This window comes from Neovison vison, chromosome 2, assembly GCF_020171115.1.
Source record: "Neovison vison isolate M4711 chromosome 2, ASM_NN_V1, whole genome shotgun sequence".
Lineage (NCBI taxonomy): Eukaryota > Metazoa > Chordata > Mammalia > Carnivora > Mustelidae > Neogale > Neogale vison.
The window spans coordinates 190,323,748-190,345,820 of record NC_058092.1 but is presented as its reverse complement, the minus strand read 5'-3'; the positions used below and the strand labels follow the sequence as shown (position 1 = coordinate 190,345,820).

Genomic DNA, 22,073 nt, shown 5'->3' with positions numbered 1-22,073 from the left:
GGAAATTATTGCACAAACAAGATTATTTTCTGACATATTATCCTTTCTGACATTGATGACAAAAACACAGCAAAAAGAATTTCAAGAAGCCATCAGGGTAAAAGAAAACTGCAGTTGAGCTGCGAGGAAGAAACTCCCCTTTTCGTAAAGCTATAATTCTATTCGATGATAAAACTCATTTGGAACTTCCCTAATGAAAAATTTCACAAAGGATTCATTTCCGTTTTCTTTTCTCGTTATTGTTTGGCAGTCAAGGTTGCAGCCAGATCACGCTATCCCAAAGACCCATTTGAGTTCAAGGACACAACTCACGGTCCTCGGCTTGTGGCCGAGCCAGGTGAAGGAGTTCGGGAGCCCGTCTCTCTTTTAAATAACCGCACCCTTCAGCGTTCTATCTTAACTTGCTGAGCTCGGTTGAAGAAGACCGATGTACTGTTGTCGATTTCAGCATGCGTTCATTCAGCTTGTTGGGCAGCAAAATCCCAAAGAGAAAAGCCATAGCAGACAAGAAATAACAATTAAAACAAACCGGCCTCCAATCTAGCAGCTTGCTCAAGACGTTCTTCGGAAGCCCTGTTAGCTAGATGCCTTTGCGCTCAAGCCACTTTGCATGCCGCTCACTCTGAGTGATTCCAGTGTGACTATGACATTACTAATGACCTGCTAAGTGTGTGCAGATGTGGGTTTCTCCAGATGTGGTGACTCATAACGTAATGGAGATAGCCAGTCGCCTCATGTTTATGGGTTGTTTGCCTTTTATTGCATTTCCGAGGTTATTTGCTTTGAACTGTTTTTTAACTCCAGCCAACAAATTCACCTTTAAGTGTCACCTTGGCGTCATCCCCCCAAACCCTGTGGAGGAAATGGAGAAGAGGGAGTGTGCCCTCAGGCTGGACCTGAGTGCCGGGCTCATCACACAGCAGCGCTGGGCTCTCTGGAAAAGCTGAAAGTTGGAATCCTTGCCCCATTTTACTCGAAAGGCCTACAAAGAGGCATCGGGTAACCCCCGACACAGTGTTTGCAAGCTGGCGAGACCAATAAAGAAAGGGATATCTTTAAAAAAAAAAATCCAGTAAAATATATGATCATCTTGAAATAAGCCCAGAGCTCTGGCTAGTGTTTCTGGAGGATGTTGCCTTGCTTTTGCTTGAAAACAGAATGCCGATGAAAAGTCGAGTAAAATGTTGTTACAGATGTTCGACTCTGCATTAAGGCTGTTGGAATTACCACCACATCTTAAATCAATTCCCAGAACATTGTCTGGAGGTTATGTCATTGAAATAATGAATCCTCTTTAGTGAAGTATAAGCAAACATGTTAAAACATCATTGTAACTTTAAATTAAACTCTAGCGCAAACCAAGGGATCTGAAGCCTCATTAGACTTGCCTGACATTTTTCTAGCACTGAGTCTTCCCCAACTGTAAAACTGTTAGATTCAGAGCCTATTAGACAAGTGAGCGCTGGGAAGTTACAACAGCACATTAAGTGTTATACTTAGGGATGTGCAAAAACAAGCCCTTGAATTTTATGAGCACTTGGAGACTGGATGGAGTTCAGCTCCTATAAAAATTCCACATTGGATTCCTGAACTTGTTTGTGTTTTAAAGAAGCCGGTAAGTCAGGTTCCTTTCAAAGATCGTATCTTCGTGCGCTTGCTTCCACAGCCTGATGCGAGTGAAAATACCAGAGACAGGGGTGTATGGTAATTAGCCAAAAAGCAGGCTAAGTAGGAGCCCGTAAATGTGCGTTGGCATGAGGTAGTGGCCAATTACTTCAATACATTTGTCTTTCATGAAAGTAAGTAAATTTCAGGCGCTCTTTTAATTTAGTTTTTATTCCTTTCATGTAGTCACAGAAGCCACCACGAAATGAAAATTATATTTTATAGCTTAACTAAGAGTTTTTCTAGATCTGCTTTCTTAAAATATGCAGAAATTGATAGAATCCATATAAAGGATAATAATTAAATATGGTTTATAACCTACTTAAGAGAAAGAAGTTATCACTGCTTCTCTCGTGGGATCTAAGCCATATGTAATGGTCTCCATTACACAACATTCATATATTTAAGCTGAAGACACTCCCACCCCACCATTTCTTCAGGGAACAGATCTGCATTTCCAGGCCTGTGAGTGCAGAAGGAAACCTTTGAACATGAGTTTCATTTAAGAGAACAAATCCCGGTTTAAATGCAATATGATTATGATGGATGATCTTTCTGAATTGCAATGAAAATAAATAGGTTCCTTGCATAGAAGGAGGCATAACTTGAGCACTAGAACAAAGTATCTCTCTGGAGCTGGGTAACAGGTATTAACTTACATGTCTTCCATGTGAAGATCACCGCAGGTAAACAAACAGGGACAATGTGCGTGGATCATGGGCACTTAACCAAAGAGGCTTATTTATTATAGGTCCAGTGCAAATGGGGGACAATAGTTAGGCAAAAGAATCCAACGGAACTGCCAATGAATGGGACTTCTGTTCAGGACCTTACTGAAATGGACCCACTGAATAAGTTAGACAAAACCATGGCAACATCTGGTGGCCTTAAATAAACAGTAGCCTAGGTTAGGTAAAAGACCTTTCTGGGTGTGTCATGCTAACCATAAGAAGACCTGTATGACAGAGAAGAAGGCCTGTATGATAGAGGATTTTCACCCCAGCTAGACCCACTCACATGCCCACATGTTCTCTAGTCTGTCATGGGACTCAACTAGTCTAGGTCACCCTGAACACAATACAGCAATTGCAAGGGGTCCATATTAAAAGCTGAACTTGTATTATGGGTGCAATCGATGTAAGGCTTTCTACCCCATTCTTACGTGGGGAAAATGCAAAAGTATACTTATACACACACCTCTCTCCCTATCTCCCTTTCTCTCCTCTTTCTCGGTCTTTCTCTCCCTTTCTCTGTCACTCACTGCCTTTCTACCCCCTTATTAACCTGGGATGCCTGGCCCCCTATCCTGGGAAAGGAAGATGAATTCAGGTCAAGCTCAGAGTGTCTGTTTGCTTGCCGAGAGATGTGTATCAACTCTAAGTGATTTTTTTCAATACCATTTATGTGGCTTGTATTTATTTCCTTTAATCTTTTAAGTGCTGTTTAGTCTCTGTGTGATTTGCTGTGGATACTCATTTCTGATAAGATGCGATATCCTCCCCAGCCACACAGTTCCTGCCTGGAGCCCTAAGTGACTGATAGGGTCGCAGCCCGAGCCTGGGCCTCAGGGGGGATGGGACGGGGCGAGGGAGCAGCTGGTCGAGTGAGTGGGCTGTGGGCATTTGTAGGTGCTTTCTTGCCTTCATTGCTTCTGGAATCGCTCTCACCTCAAACTGCTTTCTTGTTCCCTTTCCATGTGTCAGCCAAAATATAGTCGACCCCAGACTAAGAATGGAATAGGGGAATGGACCAAGTGGCGTACTTTGAAGCAGCTTTGGGAGATAGTTAGATTATTAGAATCCCTTGGAACCATGTATTGTAATATACTACATTTATTTAGGGTTTTCAGGGAAGTACCATATAACGCATGCCCCGATATGGGTCTTCCCGGGCAATGTCAAGTAGCAGAGATGGCATTCCACCCCACCCCACCCCACCCGCGCCCCACCTAAGACTTACACCATTAACATATGTCAAACTTCTTTTGATGTCACCTCTGCTAATATTTCTCTTCTTAGCTTTAAGGTTACTGCCGCGCTTTCCGGGTTTCAAGGGTGCTTCCTCCCAGTCTGTGTTGCAGTCAACTCTAAGAATCCAAGGACCCTCTATTTTTCCTTCTTGACATTACAGCTTTAGCCTGAATTGGTGGGGGTGGGGGTGGGCAGAGCGGGGCTAGAATTTTGCCGCTGATGCCCTTGGGTGAGGGGCTGGGTGCGCATCTGCTAATTATCAAGCCGCTCTCTTAAAAAGAAGCATGATGCGAGCTAATACATCTATAAAGCTTATTAGTGGGTGTCTTTGGGCAAAAGCAGTAGAGTGTGCTGTGTTGTTTGTGAGTGAACCTTCACATTGCTTAGCAATCTGTGTGGTTTAGACATTTGGAAAACAGCCTTTGGTTTCCAACACCCTCTGCTGCCCTCCCTCCCTGCCCCACCCCACCCCCAACCACATCATCAGAGATATCACTCAGTGGCAACCTCCTCCTTTTATTCGGGTGCTCTTCTCCAGCCTGGTTCTCCAACCTCACAGCCCAGTCTTAATGAGTGGAGAAGGGATCCCATGTGCACGCCCCTCACACGCTCTCCCTCTAGGGAGCTGCAGGGACAGAGCCAGGATTGGCTGGGGATCCTTGAGCCAGCAGGCACCAATGTTCCCAGTCTTCCCCAATTGAAACATTGGCGGTCAAGGCCTCAGATCCTTGCCCCTCTCCAAAGCTCTTCCTCTGGCGTGCACGGATGAGGCACCTGCTAAGTTGGTTCATTTGTACGATCAGCTGCTCTTCTGCTGCCGTTTCCCATACAACTTTATCTCTGATTGTGGTTTTGGAAAAACCCATTCTATTACTTAGCAAAGTAACTATAATTAACTCTAAGAATAATGATTGAGCGTTTCCACATATATATATATGTATATTTTCTATATACAGATAAATCATGATTTCTTTTCTCTCTTATGGCAGGGCGCTTACAAACTGGTGTAGTCTGTTTCAAGTGCATGTTCAAAAGCTGGAGTGCTAAGAGGTGATCATTTCACCTTTTCTAAGCTGGCCTCTTTGACTAACACATTTGGTCTTTGTCACTGGGTCCTAAAAGCCAGCCATGAGTTCCTAGTGAGTGACTGAGCCGTGAGTGTGTGTCCTTTGATATCTTGCCTGTATCTCTCAGTCTGCCCTCAAACTGTTCATAATCTCATGAGCTGCCTGTCTTTCCAGTTGAAGATGAGCAGCCATCAACACTGTCCCCCAAAAAAAAGCAGCGGAATGGAGGCATGCGGAACTCACCGAGCTCCTCGCCCAAGCTGATGAGGTAAGAGGAGGGGCCGCGCGGGGCACCCTTCCTGCTCCTCGCCACCCCATTGGGCCCCCTCCCCACCCCACCCAGACCCAGAGCCTCCCCTCCCCTCCCCCGGCAAGGCAAGCACGAGACGGGGGAGGGGACCCATCGTTAGGTGGCTTCTTAAAGGCTGGAGTATTTATTCTGTCAGCTTGTCAGCAGTTAATGATAGAGCTGAAAAAATTCTGTCATGAAAAACAGTTTGAAAAGCTGTTTGAAAAATACATAGGCTTTAAAGTCTTAGCTGTCACCATGTCCTGTCTATGTGTAGTTCCTAAACAGCAGTGGCACTAATGATGCCGGCAACCAATCAGAGGGATGCGTGTGGTTAGTTTGCCTCCGGCGAGTCTCTTTCTGCTGGAGTCCCTCCGAGGACTGTTTTCTGTACTTAAGGCCATATGTGAGATGTATCATCACAATCAAAAATGAACCTGAAGATTACCTTCCTTTTATCCTGTCGATTGAAATCAAATTTCTGTTAATTGATTTTGACTCATAAAAAAAGTCTAATAATCTGTGGACTTGCCAAAGCAAAGTTCAAAAGTAATCCAGTTCTGCTCAGGCTAAAAGCAATATTAATTATGAAATAGAGCGTGTGTGTAGTCTTTCTCTCTCTCTCTCTCTCTCTCCTACCTCCCTTCCCTCCTTTCTTCCCTCCTTCCTCTATCCCTTCCTTTTTCCCTCTCTTTTCTCCCTCCCTCCCTCCTTTCCTTCTTTCTTTCTTTCTTTCTTGATGGTGGCTTCCTTTTGGAAATAGCAAATGAAACCAAGTTTCAACAGAGTTCTGCAGGTTTCTCTTCTGGGCCTCTTTATCTTTCATATCCCCTGGTTGTTTTTGATTCACCTGCCAATCCCAGTGCTTATTTCCTCTAACGTCCTAACTCTCTAGCACCTCCGTGATGAAACGGGAGTGATCCCTAAGTCATTACTGCCATAGAAGCACCTGCCATCTTGATGCTTGATGCTTCTTTCTTCTTCTCGTCTCTTCTCTCTCTCTTTCCCTCTCTCTTTTGACATTGGCTGCTCTCCTCCCTTTGATTACCGGCATTAAATTATGTCCATTCTTCCCCCCACCCCACCACCACCCCTGCCCCCCGCTCTTCCCTGTTTCCACACATTTGCATCTCCCTGGCCCTCTATGACCACCCTTCTAGGTCGCAGATGGGGCCGTCCTTCTCCCTGCTCTTGAGGACACAGGCTCCAGGAGGACTCCCCCCAGCCCCATGTCCTTTTCCATTAGGATCATCTCTTCCTGGGAGATGTTTCCCAAACAGCCCTCTGCCTGCCCCTTCGCTCAGTCTTGCTGGGGTGTTGCTGATTTACATGCTTGTTTACAGTTTATGAGGAGGAATAAAATGCACCAACTGCCAAGCTTCTCATTTTTATGATGCCAGTTGTCATACTAACATTCATTTCCTATTTCCTCACCTTTAGGTAATCGCCTTATCTAATGCTAATAGTTTTACCCATTTAAAGTAGAGAAAAGCCCAGGCGCTTTCTTTTGCCTAAATTTAGAGAGAAGCAAATAAATAAATAAAGAGAAGTCTGAAAAATCTGAAACCTTTGGAGCCAAATTCCCTGTCCCTGTTTGCTATGTAAAGTATGGCTCATTTCTTTGATCTTGAGTAATAATAATTCTGAGGCGTTATACTGTTTTCATATGCTTCAAAGCTGTGTCAAAGTTTTGCTGCTTAAGGGTACTTCTTTATTCTGTTGGCTCTTGGGTACCAAGATGACAGGTCTTCTGTACGAGGTGGAAGCTTTTTTAAGTCGTAGCCTTCAGCAAAACATCAAATTACCAAATCCAGGGTAACATACTTCTACACAAATGCCTTTCCTGTAGATATATTATACCATATATATTAAATACTTTAGTGTTACACACTACATTTTATGTGCAATAGAAAGTGATGGTTTGAGGTAGCCTTGGGGGGACTTTTTTTTCCACAAGCAGAAAAAGCTAGTGTATACTGTATCAAGCATGGTTTTTACAGGACTTTCTGCCCGAAGGCCTTTGTAAATAAGTAATGATCAACAGATTGGCTGTGGGTTTTTGAAAAGCATGCCTATGTCAGTTTGCATGATGGGGGAGAATTTTCAAAGTGGGTCTTGCTTTCATTGCCTGTTGGAGAGGGGCTGAGGGAGCAGTCATCCCGGGCTGGGGCTGTCTGCTCCGTGGTGCATCAGAATTGCTAAACGTGGGTCAGGCGGCGAGCTGAAGCTCGCCAAGCTACAGAACTTGGGTTTCTGGTGTCGGTGCCTTTGGGCTACTCTCTGTCCACTGTGACTGCTTTAACCCACCTGCCCACTGTGGTCTCGGCAGCAGCTCAGCTGGCACGGGCGGTCCCATGACAAGTCAGAGGGTGTTTGACGTTCCTCCTTCACCGTGACTTTCTGTGTCCCAGGTGATCTGCATCGTCTTCTGTCGTGGAGGCAAAGGCCGGGTGCTGAGCCCTCCTTTCCCTTTACTTCCAGCACGTGAATGAAGAAGCCGTGGGCAGTTTTGCTCGGTTTGAATGTCCGGCACAGACACACAGGCAGCCAGGACCTAATTTTGTTATGCCTCTCTTGTTGATTGAGACGCAAGAGAGGAGCTAATGCCGCTTCTTGTGGTTTCTCCAGGTCACCCCACCTCTTCCCAGACTCCCTTTCCACTCTACAGAAGATAGGACTCTCAGGTCCTATTTCTTCTGACCTGAAAAATCCATAAAGGAAGATAATGACTTATCTGAAGTGGGTTTTTCGACATGAGTTTGTGGCTTGGCTTGTTTGAGCAGAATTGATCATTCTGAATGTGGGAAGGTTTTAGTGGCCTATGGGCAGTGATAGGAATGGCTCCAAGAGAAACCTGAGAGTCCAGAACAGGCAAGGATGGGCCTGAATTTACCGCTGTGACTTCTGCAAATAAAACAGGCTCCTGTGTGAGGGTTCCCCGCAAACCATCGGCCAGAGTGAAGAGCTGCCGGGACCCTGCGCTCATGGTCTTTGTCTCCCCTTTGTTCTGGGATCAGACTCACCCTGGTTTTTCAGTGCCACTTTGCTCCCCGTTCAACCATTAGATGAACAGCCTTGTTTTGTGTGTCTGGATCCTGATGCACTAGGGTTTTTAGTCGCCCTGACAGAAAACAATTCTCGCAGCCCAGCTGAGCCAAATGGCAACATCTGTGCTCCAAGACAGTGCGCCCCATGTCTTGATGGATGACCTTTGGCTTACAAACCCCCCAAGAGGAGAAGACCATGGAGTTTCCCAGGTTCTTGTTATCTGCCTTCCTTGTTGATCTCTTAGCATGCAATGATTTAAGGAACCTCTCCTTGTTTCCCTTTCAAGTGACCAGGCCCTCATTGCCCACTTGTCCCTGCTAGTGAGTCTTGTGCCTTGGAAGGAAGACTGCACTTTCCTTCCATTCATTGCAAGACCGTAGAGGGCAAGAACATTGTCTCTGGATAGCCAAGTTGAGTGCTTTTAATTTCAGGGGTCTCAGAGACCCCACTGGACATCAAATGAAAGCTGTCTACAAAATCTCTCTGGGGCTGGGGAATGCACACTGGGTACCATTTTGACTACAACCGAAGCAGATTTGTGGCTTCCTTCATTCCCCACCCAGCTTACAACTGTGTTCTGTTCTTTCCACGCCCACCTTCAAGGAGCTGTGTTCCCAGACACTGGTGGATACTAAGAGTATTTCTTCAGCAGGTAGACAGTATCAAGTAAATGCCTGGACTCCCATACTATATCCTCAAACTAGATCCAGAAATGTTCGTTTCAGCTGTCTGTTTTGATTCCTTTTCTTAGATTAATTCTCTTCTCATTTAGCAAATGCTTTTTGATAGCCTACTGTATTTGGGATTGTAGGACGTCTTTGAGGAGCATGAAGAAGATGGGTTAGAGTAGGTCTCTGCTCTTCAAAACAATCCCTGTAACATAGGAGACGGGCAAGTGTGTGTGGCAAAACAGAGTAGAAATAGCTTGGAGATGTACTGACGTGGGCTGTGAGAACAAAGAGAGCTGCCCTTACTTCTGGTTTAGGAGGCAGAGCCTGGTTTGTGAAGGAGGTTTCATTTAAACCTAGCCCTCGATGAAGAAGGGGAGTTCTCTCATAATATCAATGCTTACCCTTGTTCATGGCTTACTGGGTACCAGGCATCATTCCAAGAACATTATGCCTGTGAACTCACTGAATCTTACTATGGCTCCATAAGATGGGGGAATTATACTTTCCTCCATTTTACAAATGAAGATGCTGCATGGCGGCGTAAAGTCTGGTGGATCTAGTGAGTCTTACCCAATGAGGAAGATTTGGACCCAGGTAGCTTAGCTTCCAAGCCCATATTATAAACTCTTTCACTGTTCCATCCAATGGAGGAAATAAGGAGAGTGCTCAGGCCATAGTAAGTGGCTTGATGTGGCTGGAGCAGGGGCTTCTTGGAGGGGCATAACCGGACTTGGAATGCTGTAAGTATTCTTGTACCCACTCATGAAGGCCATTGCCTATCATTGGTACTGGGAAACCCTTGCAAGTCTTGAGGATGCAGAGTTTTGGGAAGCTCACTGGTGGCAGTATAAGGAAAGGTATAGAACCAAGCCTCCCTCAGGGGCCTTCTGGACACATGTTACATAAATAGGTGTGAGCAGAAGGCCCAGCCAGCCCCAGCCTCTGCCAAGGTCCTTCGGATGCCAGACCACTTAGGGACTGAGCCAAAAGTGGGCCACAGTCTTCCGAAGAAGGACACACAGCATTCCTGACATCAGTCCATGTTACACCTCTTTCTCCAGGACCTAGGAAACTTGGAATCAGAGGGGCCATGAGCCATGAGGACTCATGCAGGGTGTGCTGGGTAGACGGTTTACCAAAGAGATGGTCCCAGCCAGGCTGGCATGGTTAATTGACAATACAGAAAACAGAGAAATTGAACATGGTGAGGGGAGTTTCATGTCACATGGCCTAGGAAATATTAGAGATTGGTTGACTTCCTGAACAGGAAGGGAAGTAGGATTTGAGGAAAACCGATTAGCCTCTTGGGCATTTACTGATCATTAAGTGAAATAAACTCATCTGCTTGTTAAGTCCTATCCCTCTCTTTTGACTCCTACCTACCATGGGGTCTTTTTATTAGGACTGCCAACTTGAAAGGTTCTAGTAATAGAAAATGGCAAGATGTCCTGAGCCCTGTCAGATTTGGGGACAGAATGCCATTCTCGCTGTTCCTTCCAACTGGGCAGAATAAAGGCGGCAGGCAGGGACAGCTTAGCTAAGTAAATTCACCTCTGAATGCACAAATAAATAGCCAATGACAGGCCCCCATGGGACTGGAGAAGAAAGGAATAGTGGGGCTCATCATACCAAGGCTTGGGGCGGATTTGACACAGGTCTCTGGACAAGTTGCATTCTCAGCAGCGGGTCATTATCCCATCCTCTCCTTTCAAGAGCGTCTTGCCTGCTCTCCTCTAGGACTGAAGAACATGTCAGTCCTCCCAGGTTGTCTCCCAGACATAAAGGCAGTAATTTTCTTCTTCCCTTTAGAATGGCGGTGGCCTAACGAGAGATGATGTAGGAGGTCGCAGTAGTTCTTGGCTGTTTACTTGTTAGGCAGGAAAAAAGATGTAAGGAGATGGAGAGGTTGAAAGTGATGCTGGTTTTGGCAGAGTGGCTAGAGCCTGGCCTGAATGTTTTGTCAAGGTGACTCCAAGGACAGCCATGAAGAGGATGGGTAGGAGATGGGGCTGGGGGTGGGGGTAGAAATGGGGGCAGCTGTGTCTCAGGAGAGATGCTCATTATACAGGAGGGTGGGGGCAGTGTTGAAGGATGGGTGAAGGTAGGAGCCAGAACCAAAAGCCCATATCCTTCTAACATAGCAGGAAATCCTATTGGTCTAGAAATGAAATGTACCCCAGAATGAGGCAGATTGTTGATGGTGCTGAAAACCCAAATATGAGCCCTTTTGAGGAGACCACCTGAGACTGTCTTCACAACCAAAGACTCACTTGCACGGCTGTCACTCTTGAGCAGTGCATTGGAGGACTTTGTTACTAACCGCCTTGTGTCTTTTATGGAGTAGAAGAGGAAATGAGGAGAAAGGAGGGTAGAAAGCTGAATTATAAGTGTACTTTACAAGAACAACTAATATTTCACTTGCCTTTTTTTAGGAAAAAAAAAAAAGATTTTTATTTATTTGAGAGACAGAGGAAGAACATGAACCCGGGGAGATAGAGAGGCAGAAGCAGACTCTCTGCTGGGCGAGGAGCCCGATACAGGGCTTCACCCTGGACCCTGGGATCATGACCTGAGCCAAGAACAGGCACTTAAATGACTGAGCCATCCAGATGCCCCTTCATTTGTCTTTTTATGTTTGTTTATTTGCCGATTAACTCATGGGCGTGGAGGCGAGCAAGAGAGAGGCGTGCAGGTGGGGAACCCCATCAGGTATTGATACAACCTTTCAAGTTCTGGAGAGTTACACAGTGAGAGTCAGGATAGGCAACTTGAGTGTAGTTTTGTCTTCAGCCCTATGATTCTCCATGTGGATAGAGGGGCCAGAACTATGGAGAGCCACAGGAGGTACCTCCTAAATTCTGCACCTAGACCCTTCACTTGCATCACTCTGGCCCTGGCCTTGCTGGAGAGAATCATAGACTTCCGGTCTGTGTATTGCAAACAATTGCTAACTTTGATACAATTGACTTGAACCATATAGTTTCTCCATCTGGGCAATACTTTATGGTGATGGTTCTCAAACTTCAGCATGCATACAATCATCTAGAGCCTCTTGTTCAAGCAACTAGATCCAGTAGGTCTGGGCTGGGCTTGAGAATTTGCATTTCTCTCAAGCTCCAAGGTGATGCTGATGCAGCTGGTATGGGGCCACAGTTTGAGAACTACTGCTTCCGTGAATCAGAACAGCAAAGGAAGCTTGATGTAATAGGGACCTTTCTTGCAGAAATGTTCAGACTTGACAATGGAGCACTAAATAGTTGCTTCTTTAAAAACGCCTGTCTTGACCACTGTTGGCCATCAAACATGAGTCCTTCCTGCTGATCAGGTGGCTCTAGACCCACTCCAGACAGCCGGACCTGTTAAAGTCATATTTTCAGAGTCTCCCTTTAGATCAAGGTGCTCTATTTCAAATATAGTCTCTGCAAAGTGAAAAACAGTACAAGAGCTTCAGTTGTTCCGCCAACAAATTGTCGCAAGATATCAAAGGTGAATGGACTATCACTGGGTACATTTTCAGGTCTCCATAAAAGGTCTGATGAGTTTCCATTGACTGGTTTAAGAGTCAAGAGATTGGAGTGAGGGACTAGAGATTGTTCATCAGCTCCTCTCATTAGTTGGTTGTTTATTGAGCATGTATAACGTCCTCTGCAGGATTCTGGAAACTCACCAGAGAGTAAGATAGGAGTTCCTTGCACTCAAGAAGCTCAGCATCCAAAGGATGAGACAAAAATGCAAATTATTATTTCAGAAGAAGCATCTCTTACTTCTATGGGAGCTCCTAGGAAGGGCAAACAGCTTCTGTCCCTGGTTATGGAGGAGGACAGTTTCAGGAGGAACCTTTGAAACAAAGCGTGAGGCCTCAAAAATATCCCCCTAGCCCTGCAGTGGTGCTTGACATGATAAATATACTCCTCAGAATTAGTCTTTGCCATGGGACAAAGAGTCTGCCTTGGGCTGAGAAATACTCCCACAGTTTATCTGGCCTCTGGTTTCCCAGGGAGATACTGCAGGGGGCTCCAGCCTACCTGGGATTCTTGGAAGGACAGGAGAGCCCTTACCAGGTGAGAAATGAGCTCCCATAACTCAAGCACTCAAGCAAAGGATGCAATTCAAAAACCATGTTGAAACTTTCCTCTTTCACACTTTTTTTTTTTTTTTTTTTTGGTGGTTTGTTTACTTGTACTTTAATGTAAATTTCTGAAGGCCAGTGTTGAACCCACTGCCACGGAAGAACTGGGATTTGCTGTATTTGCCTGTAAGGGGATCTGTGCTCTTTAAAATATAATACTGGCTTCCCCACAGCAGGTTTGCTAGGAAAGGGATTTGTGGTTTTGCTTTAGGCACTTGTCTTCAAGGCAAGCTTTTTGTGTTTCTGCTGTAGAAGGACGTTTAGTTCACTTCCTCAGATTAATTGATGGCAAGTGGCATTCCTTGCTCTGCAAATCCTCAAAACAATGATCTTTTATTCTTTATTTGAAGTCAGGCATGCTTAATTTCTAGCTGTGGACTTTGGGGGTATGAGCTAAGATTCAAGACGCAGAGTTATGAAAAATTGAACTCACTGGGGCTCCTCAGTTGCTATAAAAATGTGGGTATTCCTGAACGGAGCCTTCAGATACTGGAACATGGCAAAAGCTCTCCCAGGCTTGATTGATTATTGAGGCTCTGCTTAGCACCTTGTCCTGACAAAGGCTCATGGGGTAAATTCCTGCAGACTATTCACACAAGCTCTGCAATTCATGAATTCCTCCTCACCCCACGCTGTGCCAGTCTGCCTGTCTTTGCAGCTCAGGGCTCCCTGCTTCGGAGCTCTGCAGTGGAGAATGAACAAAATCCAGCTGCCTCCTGAAAATGGGCAGTGGTGGGATGGGGCCAAGCAGCCTTGGCTTCCAGTCAAGACCTGTCTGGTCCAACCTTGCCTCTCCTCTCACTGGCTGTGCCACATTAGCCATGTTACTTATCCACTCTCTTTCCCAACCACACAGGTGGGTAATAATAGTAGAAATTACCTGCAAGTGTTACAGTCTTGAGTAGATCATAAAACGGAGGTGAAAGTTTCCGCCTTGCAACGTTTGTGACAATTCAACTCATGGTGGCTATCTATTTGTAGTAGCAATGGTAGTAGAAATAATCGTAGTAACCTTATGTTTGCATTATTGAGCTGCGCTATCCTTACTGTCTCCCTTCATAAGAGCTACAAATACATGAGCAAGCTTTTAGCAAAGTAGAAAGAACAATAATGATAATAATGGTAGTTAACACTTATTGAGGGCACGTTCTGAGTCAGGTTCTATGCTAAGGGTATGATGGTGTTTACTCATGTAACCCTTAAATGGGATCCATTAAGTAATGATGGTGATTAACACCCTCATCTTACAGATGAAGAAACGGAGACATGGCACAATGTAGCAAGTAGTAGATGAGTCAAGACTGACAGACAGATATTTTGGTTGAAGCCACTATGCTATATGGTCAAGAAAGAAAAAAGTCAATTCCTGCTCTCAGTGATTTCTACCACCTTTGGAGAAAGACTCTTGGTTCAAATGAATAAATTAAATTTTTTATTTTATTTTTTAATTCTTTAAAGATTTTATTTATTTGACAGACAGAGATCACAAGTAGGCAGAGAGGCAGGCAGAGAGAGAGAGAGAGGAAGAAGCAGGCTTCCTGCTAAGCAGAGAGCCTGATGAGGGGCTCTATCCCAGAACCCTGGGATCATGACCTGAGCCGAAGGCGGAGGCTTTAACCTACTGAGCCACCCAGATGTTCCTCAAATGAGTAAATTAACAGGCTTCCTCTTTCCTTTGAATTGTGTTGTCATAGGTACTGATCCAAAAATGTCGTTGCAAGTTAAAGACTAGAGAGATGTGCCCTCTGGGGCAGAGCCACATGTAATTGTATATGTATGTTGGGGTGGGGTGGGCCTGAGGAGGGAGCGATATTGGTCCAAACTCTTTGAATAAGATACTGTGTATTTCTGGTCTAATTCTGTGTATTTCTAAACTGGTGGAAGAATGCTTTTCTCCCTGTAGTGAACATGCAACTGAGGGGCAAGAAGGGCAGCTTCCAGAGACCGATAGCTAATACATTGTACCCATTTTCCAGGGTGGACTGTTTATGAGTTTCCTGCGGCTACCATAACAAAGTAGTATATATTAAAAATCTTAATCAATAGAAATTTTTTTTCTCACAGTTCAGGATGTTGGAAGTCCAAGATCAAGGTACAAGCAGGGTTGGTTTCTTCTGAGTCAGTAAAGGAAAGCTCTGTTCTAGGTCTCTCTCTTTGGCTTCTAGATGACCGTCTTATCCCTGTGTCTTCACATGTTTCTACGTGTCTTTGTCTAAATTTCCTCTTGTTCTAAGTTCAGCAGCCATACTGAATTGGGCCCATTTGAATGACCTCTTTTTAATTTAATTACCTCTTTGAAGACTGTATCATCCAGTCACAAAAAAAAAATAAATAAATAAATTTCAGACTTTGATACACAGAGTTTGTGGGGGACAGAATTATACTCATTGACCAGCTATGCAGCAGACAGACCTCACCTCACAGAGTTTCTGTTACCTTAAAATAATGCATGTACATTGGCTCCATGGTAAATGACAAATGAGTCTTGAATCAATTACAGTGCATTTTAGAGGAGTTGAGATTACTTTGTGAGTTGAGGAAATGCATAAAATAATTAAGACCAGAAAGACAGTATCTAGTATTTCTCCTCATTTCCAACTAAGTGGTCTTTGAAGAATCATCTGAGAACATTTGAATGTGGTTCTCTTAATCATTTTGTAAATAAGTTTTCCTTGGATGCTTTGTTCATGGAGGCTTCTGGAGGACTTCCTTTCCAGGTAAAACAAACTGTCTGGTTCTTCTCCCAGAGGAGGGGGCCTCCCCTGACTACAGCACTATTGGCTGTTGTGCTCAGTGGCAAGTGCTAGAACTTTCTTTTATTGATGTAAACTCCAAAAACCTTAGTTTGGAAGTTCCTGTGGCCAATTGACTTTTCAGTGTTCACCTATGTCAGAGATCTCTGCAGTTTAAGTCAACTTAAGCCACTTGGAATAACTACAGGAACAGAAATGGTAAGGAACTTGATGGTAAGCCCCTTGAAATAACTACAGGAACAGAAATGGTAAGGAAATTCATGTACAATTCATGTACTGCCCAAAGTAGTTACGGACCCTTGTGCTGTTGAACTGAATCATGTTCCAAGCTTCCTTCTAGATGGTAGAACCCAGTGGATGAGGAACACCCATGATCCTTCACAGAACTCTAAAGTCTTCAGTCTTTATTTCTTCTTATCTCCCATCTTCACTCCAACAACAACCTTTCTTCAGTTACTTAGTGCCCCCTGGCCTTCTGATGCCCAGCGGTGGCCCGATAGTTCCAGAACACTTCCAGTAACCTCTTTCTCAGTGAGAGAGCAGTACTAAACCTTGAAGTTCTTCTAGGTTCACCCAGCATTTATAATGAAATCTCCGAATCCCAGCTTTTCTGGAATGACTTACATGATGAGAAATCCAGTACCTTGAGAAACATGTCATTTTTTTTTTTTTAAACCCCTTCCATTTCTATGACATTCTTCATGTTTGGAAGCTTGATGTTTTTCTATCTAAATTCCATACATTTCCTAGCCTGCTTTCAATCAGTCATATGCAATTAGTGGATTTGATCTGCTCTTTGAGGAATGCCGGCCACAGTTTGGGGGACCATCCTTGGGCTTATTTGGGCCTCAAGTCTCTGAGTAGGTTCTAATGGCTGCTTGTAGATCAACACTAAAATCTGCAATTCCTCCTCACCTTTCAGGGATCAGATAAAATATTCCCTTCTCTGGACAGCCTTCCTTAATGTTACTCAAACCCCAGGCAATTAACAGTTTCTTTCTTGGTATTCTCATGCCACCTTATATGATATAACACTCATCACACTGTATCACAACTATTGATTGACATTTCTCTCTCTTGCTATATTATGACCTTCTCTTTGACTAGGGACTGCATCTTAATCATCAGGGTAGCCTCCATTCCTAGATCAAAATAGAAAATTCATGTTTATTCATTGCTTTGATGATTCAAGAAATCAAAGGTCAAAGTCCAGGTGCCATGGCTGGCCAGAAAAGGGAATGTTTTTGTTTGGGGAGGTTTTTAATGGTCCTCAGCTTAGACCCTTTGGGGGCAGTCCTGGGTAATACATTTAAATTATCCAGATGACGGTGAGAGGCGTGTAGGGAGTACAGAGAGCAGCATGGCAGACCACAGAGACTTCTCAGATGTTTCTGGATATCCCAGTGCCAATCATGGCTTGCAACCCTAGTGTCAAATGACACCTGAAATTAATATAGCATGGTATGTCCACTATACTTGGAGAACAAATAGCATTTTTTTTAAAAGAAATTACACATGCTTTTCCCAGACCCTCATCCCAGTTAGTGAGACTTGACATTAGAATACTGTCTTTTTCCCTCTCATTGAGGGATAACTGATCATCAGGGTTGTTTGTTTACTTTCGTAAGATGAGGGTTGGAGGCATTAGGGGCAGCTCTCAGAATGTTTTGAGATAATACTTCCTCTGTAACCAGTTTACTGGTCAAGAGAATTTGAAGCTGGCTATATTTATTCCAGGAAAATTTATTAAGATCCTCTTGCAACTAGAATATGTTCTTCTAGGGCTGGGAAGTGTTCATTTTGTTCATTTTCTGAAATCTCTTCTCTTTGGTGCTTTCTGTCCACCTACCTATCATAGACGGATATCTATAGATTCTTCAAGGGTGAAAAAAAAATAACAAAAGTTGCTCTTGCCTTGATCTGTGACCAGTTCTTAGGAGCAACTGCCTTTTTATTTTAGCATTTTTGACCGAGTGTGGTATTTGAAAGGTGGCCTGGTGGTTTACAACACCTTCAGACCTCTCAACAGCTCAGCTACCGAGATGCTATTCCAAGGTGGATTGTTCTTCTCCTTTGAAGATTAGATATGACAGTTCCTATAGTAATCTAGCATGTTTGTTGATGACAACTTTGCAGGATTGCCTCACACAGTATTTGGTATTTGGTATCGCCTAAAAGAGATTCTCAGGAATAAATAAAGGCAGTGAGAACTTTCCCATCTTAAGGGGGTAGAGTGAGTATTGGGGAGGGTGTTCATGATACATATCTTGATATCCCGAAAGCTTAATTCTAGGTCTGTGGATCATGTAGGAGAGATTCCTATCCCACTCTCTATGTAGTGGACATGTAAATGAGAAGTAGCAGAGAAAACATCAAGGGGAGAAATACTAAAAACTAAATGGTCACCCACTGATGCTTAAAATAGATGATTTAAAAGGCAAAATCACATTATAGTAAGTTTTTGGAATTTGAACCTATTTATATTTTCTATCTTGAAATAGTGATATTCTTTAGAGAAGACAGCTCCCCTGTAAGGACACATAGGTATGTGTATGCTTGGGACTTGTCCTAATTATATGCAGTCAGTATTGTAGAAACTTTAATGACCTACCCCCAAAACTGAGATTTGGAATCACTACCAGAGATGGAATCTGGACAATGGATATGGCCCAAGATGTGGGACTATGTCTCTTATGCTTTGAGCCTGTTAGACCTGCCCGATTTTATTGTAATTCCCAAGGTTGTCGGTGAGGCTCTGCCAGCCCATTGGAGGGGCGGCCTTTGTAGCTGCATCTTTCCTTTCCACCAGTAAACAAGGCAAGAGAGTGAATTCAAGGCAAGTTTATTAAGATGCGTCTGAGCTTGAGCTCTCATCCAAGGAAGGCTGCAGTGCATTGGGAGTTACAGTGGGGGTAGGGGAGACCGTCTTCGGATGGCGAGGGCAAATACAGTTGTCAAGGCAAGGAGAGAGGGTGTTGTTTAGTATTGAAATCATGTATTCCAGATGTGGGCATTTGGTAGTCAATCTGCTCTGAAGTGACATGCTGCTGAATCTTTAAAGGGCTTCAGCCGGGGAGAGCAAAATCTGATTGGGCAAATTGCTAAAATATTTAAAGTGCAGCCTGTTAAAGCTTTTACTGCGAAGAGCATCACGTCAGAAGTTGTAGTCAGGAAGAGCAGGTAATTGGCTTTCCATCCTCATGCCAGTCAGTCAGCATGAGGCTCTATTCCTATTCCTTCCTCTTCATTGCCAATGCTAATAACAACCCTTTGGCGTGAGCGAGTGTGTGTGTGTGTGTGTGTGTGCGCGCGCGTGCACGCACATATATGCAAGCACCGGGGAGACTGGATAGCTGGTAAAATGAGAAGAGGAGGGAGGAGAGGTATCCATGAAAAGAGTCTAAATCCACAAAATGACGTGAAGGCCATTTTAGAGAAATGGGAACAGGAGGGGAAAGGCAGAATCACTAGCTGATAAAGGTCGCCTGCCTTTCCAGGTTGTGGTGGCGGTTGGGGCAGTTGTCTTTCAAAGAACGGGTTCTGCAAGCAAAAGAATGGCCTTCAGTGACAGCCACTTCCTGTGCATCTTTCAATTCCTCTGAGATGTAACTCAGGGGGCACTTTCCATTTATAATTTATTACATTTTCCACTTAGGTTTTCTTGTCCTTTTCTCCCCAGGCATGACCCCTTGTTAATTCCCGGCAATGATCAGATTGACAACATGGACTCCAACGTGAAGAAGTACGACTCTACTGGCATGTTTCACTGGTGCGCACCCAAGGAGATAGAGAAAGTCATCCTGGTGAGTGGTGGGCCACAGAATCTGTGCCATCCACTTCGGTCCCAAACTACCATTGCTAGGAATGAGGTTTCCCTAACTGGCTGGTGCAAAGATATAGTCCCTGGTCGTAACTATTTTTTGATCATTAAAATTTGGGACTCAGATGAAAGCAGCTAGAACTCTCATCAGAATATGTACCAAGCATGGAATTTTTAATCTCTGAATATTTATTGGCTTATTACAATATGGGGCAGTCCTGTGCTGTGTGCAAGGCATCATGGGAGGCAGTATGTATCTAATTCCTATGGATGTGACTCTCCTTGACCTCTTTACACTTTGGTTTTCTTACCTGTAAGAAGATGAGAAATGAGACTGACCTTAACTCCTAGGGTTGCAGTGACTCAATAGAGTTACTTCTCCTCCTCCTCCTCCTTATTATTATTATTATTAAATACCAGGAAGAGTTGTGAATGGTACCAATAAAAAAACAATGTTACTTGTTTATAACAATGTCTTGTCTTCTAAGAAGAAGAACAAGGCTTCTTCTAATAGCCTTGTACATTTGGGATCCTTCTTAGCACATGATACAAAATGCATTTGTTGATGATGACAATGATGAGCCATGGGACCACCTTGGATGTGGGGGCTCAGAGTCCTGTTTCATGGTTGGGTCACATTGATAGCAGCAGTGGGCTTCTTCTGGTCTCTCCTAGGAACGTCAGCATAGATAATAATCCATTTTACTCTTCGGACTTGTCCTGTTAACAGCTTTAGGTTTTAATGCCCACATCAGGTTCCCTACAGTTTATTGTCCTCCTAATCCATGAAAAATGGATTAATAATCAGGAAGGTCAGATGCCTTCTCATTGCAGATTGCTGTGCCCTGCTTCTTTGTGTCAGCTAGGAAAATCCTATCATTTCTGATGTCATGGCCGCCCTTCTTAGAAAAGGGCTGCTCCAGTTCCTTGGAAAGGCTTTGTACTCTAATCCACTGGATTTTCTCCTGTGTTTTATCTGAATGTGTGTGTGAGTGTGTGTGTGTTTTCTCAGTTTAATTATAATCAAGCAATTAAGAGCCAATACAGGGTTGTGCTAGAGGCTGTCTTGGAGGTGTGAACATTGCAGACAAAAGCCCAGAAAGTCAGAATTCTCAAGAAACAGCTATTGCCCGATTTAGCAGGAGCGCAAATGGTTCTATTCATGAGGAGGCTGCATGCGTTTACATCGTGATGTGCTCGCCGCGCTTCTGCTCTGTTGACCCAAACTCAGACTGGTGTTACCCATCTGTGGCTGTAGAGGGCTGGATCTCATAGCTGGAATCCAGGGTTTAATGGCTTGCCCAGACTCCTGAAGCGGGTATAGCTGATTGGCATACAAACAAAGTCCCTTCTGGCATGAAAGAGTTTAGGGAAGTGAGTTACTTCTTCTGTCCTCTGAAAAATAACATCATTTAAAGGAACATTTATAACGGGCCATTTATGTGCTAGGCCCTGCTCTTGTGGCCAGGGGTAAGGCCCCTTATGATGACTGCTGTCACAGGGCTTATATTCTAGGGGAGGCCAAGAGAAGATCTCCAAGTAAACAAAGGGATATAGAAAAGTGATACAGGGCTATGAAGACAATCAAGGAGGGCCATGGGCTAGTAAGGGCCCCAGGAGGTGCTAGGACCACAGTGTGGTCCAAGAAGCCCTCTCTGAAGTCCCAGGGGAGCAGAGATGAGAATACTCAGAAGAACCAGCTGTGTGAAGACGCTTCGGGGTTGCATGGACCCCCCTGGGTACAGGACACTAACAGCTCTGGGAGTTAGAAAACATGAAGTGGCCTCCATCTTGAGGAGGAAAGGATCATCTAATTAGAAGACATAACATGTTACCATGAAACAATGTATTTAAAGCTAAGTGTTATAGAGGCACAAAATGCTTTTCAAATCTAGGGGAGAGGGACTAGGATGTATCTAAGCATTGAAGTCTTCCTATGCAGACAGATTGTGTTTTTTTTTTTTTAGATTTTATTTATTTATGTATCAGAGAGAGAGGGCGAGAGAGCGAGCACAGGCAGACAGAGTGGCAGGCAGAGGCAGAGGGAGAAGCAGGCTCCCTGTAGAGCAAGGAGCCCGATGCGGGACTTGATCCCAGGACGCCGGGATCATGACCTGAGCCGAAGGCAGCTGCTTAACCAACTGAGCCACCAAGGCGTCCCCAGATTGTGTTTTGAAGCATTTAAGACCAGTAAGGCCCCGTCTGGGTGAGGCCTTCAAGGATGTGTGCAAAGCAGCAGATGCACCTCTGAGTAGTTGCTCTGGTAGGTCTCAAGCCGGGCAGAATCCGACTCTCAGGGAACTGGGATCTTGGCAAGATTCTTCTGGTGATGTTACTGTGGCCAGTACAAGGATTGGTGTTTCAGTCCACAGAGCTCAGCTCCTGAGGTCAGCCGCTTTGCTAAGCAGAGACCTACCCCCACCCTGCATTGTAGGTTTCTAGCCCCAACTCTGGATCCAGTTTGTATTCCTCAGGTTCATTGAAGAGAGCTAGACTCCAATTAAAAGCAATTAGAAACCCCATCACAGCATGTTACAGGCTGGTGGATGTTCTGCTAACAGTATCCAGGCACTCAGACTTCCAAGCAGCCGAGATAACTAACTCTAGGTCTTCTCCATGAAGCAGTGATGTGGGGTGTTGACCTCCCAGTGGGTCCTCCTT

The 22,073-nt window shown here is 44.5% G+C and overlaps 1 protein-coding gene across 23 annotated transcripts in view; it reads left to right on the top strand.

Annotated features, from left to right (window-relative positions):
- Positions 1-22,073, top strand: part of KCNMA1 (potassium calcium-activated channel subfamily M alpha 1) — a 730,059-nt gene that overhangs the window by 626,166 nt on the left and 81,820 nt on the right. For all 23 annotated transcript variants that reach the window (XM_044239898.1, XM_044239897.1, XM_044239893.1 and 20 more), the window contains 2 exons: positions 4,877-4,970; positions 19,272-19,395. In XM_044239898.1, coding sequence (XP_044095833.1) covers positions 4,877-4,970; positions 19,272-19,395 — 218 coding nt within the window. The remainder of the gene's footprint in view (positions 1-4,876; positions 4,971-19,271; positions 19,396-22,073) is intronic.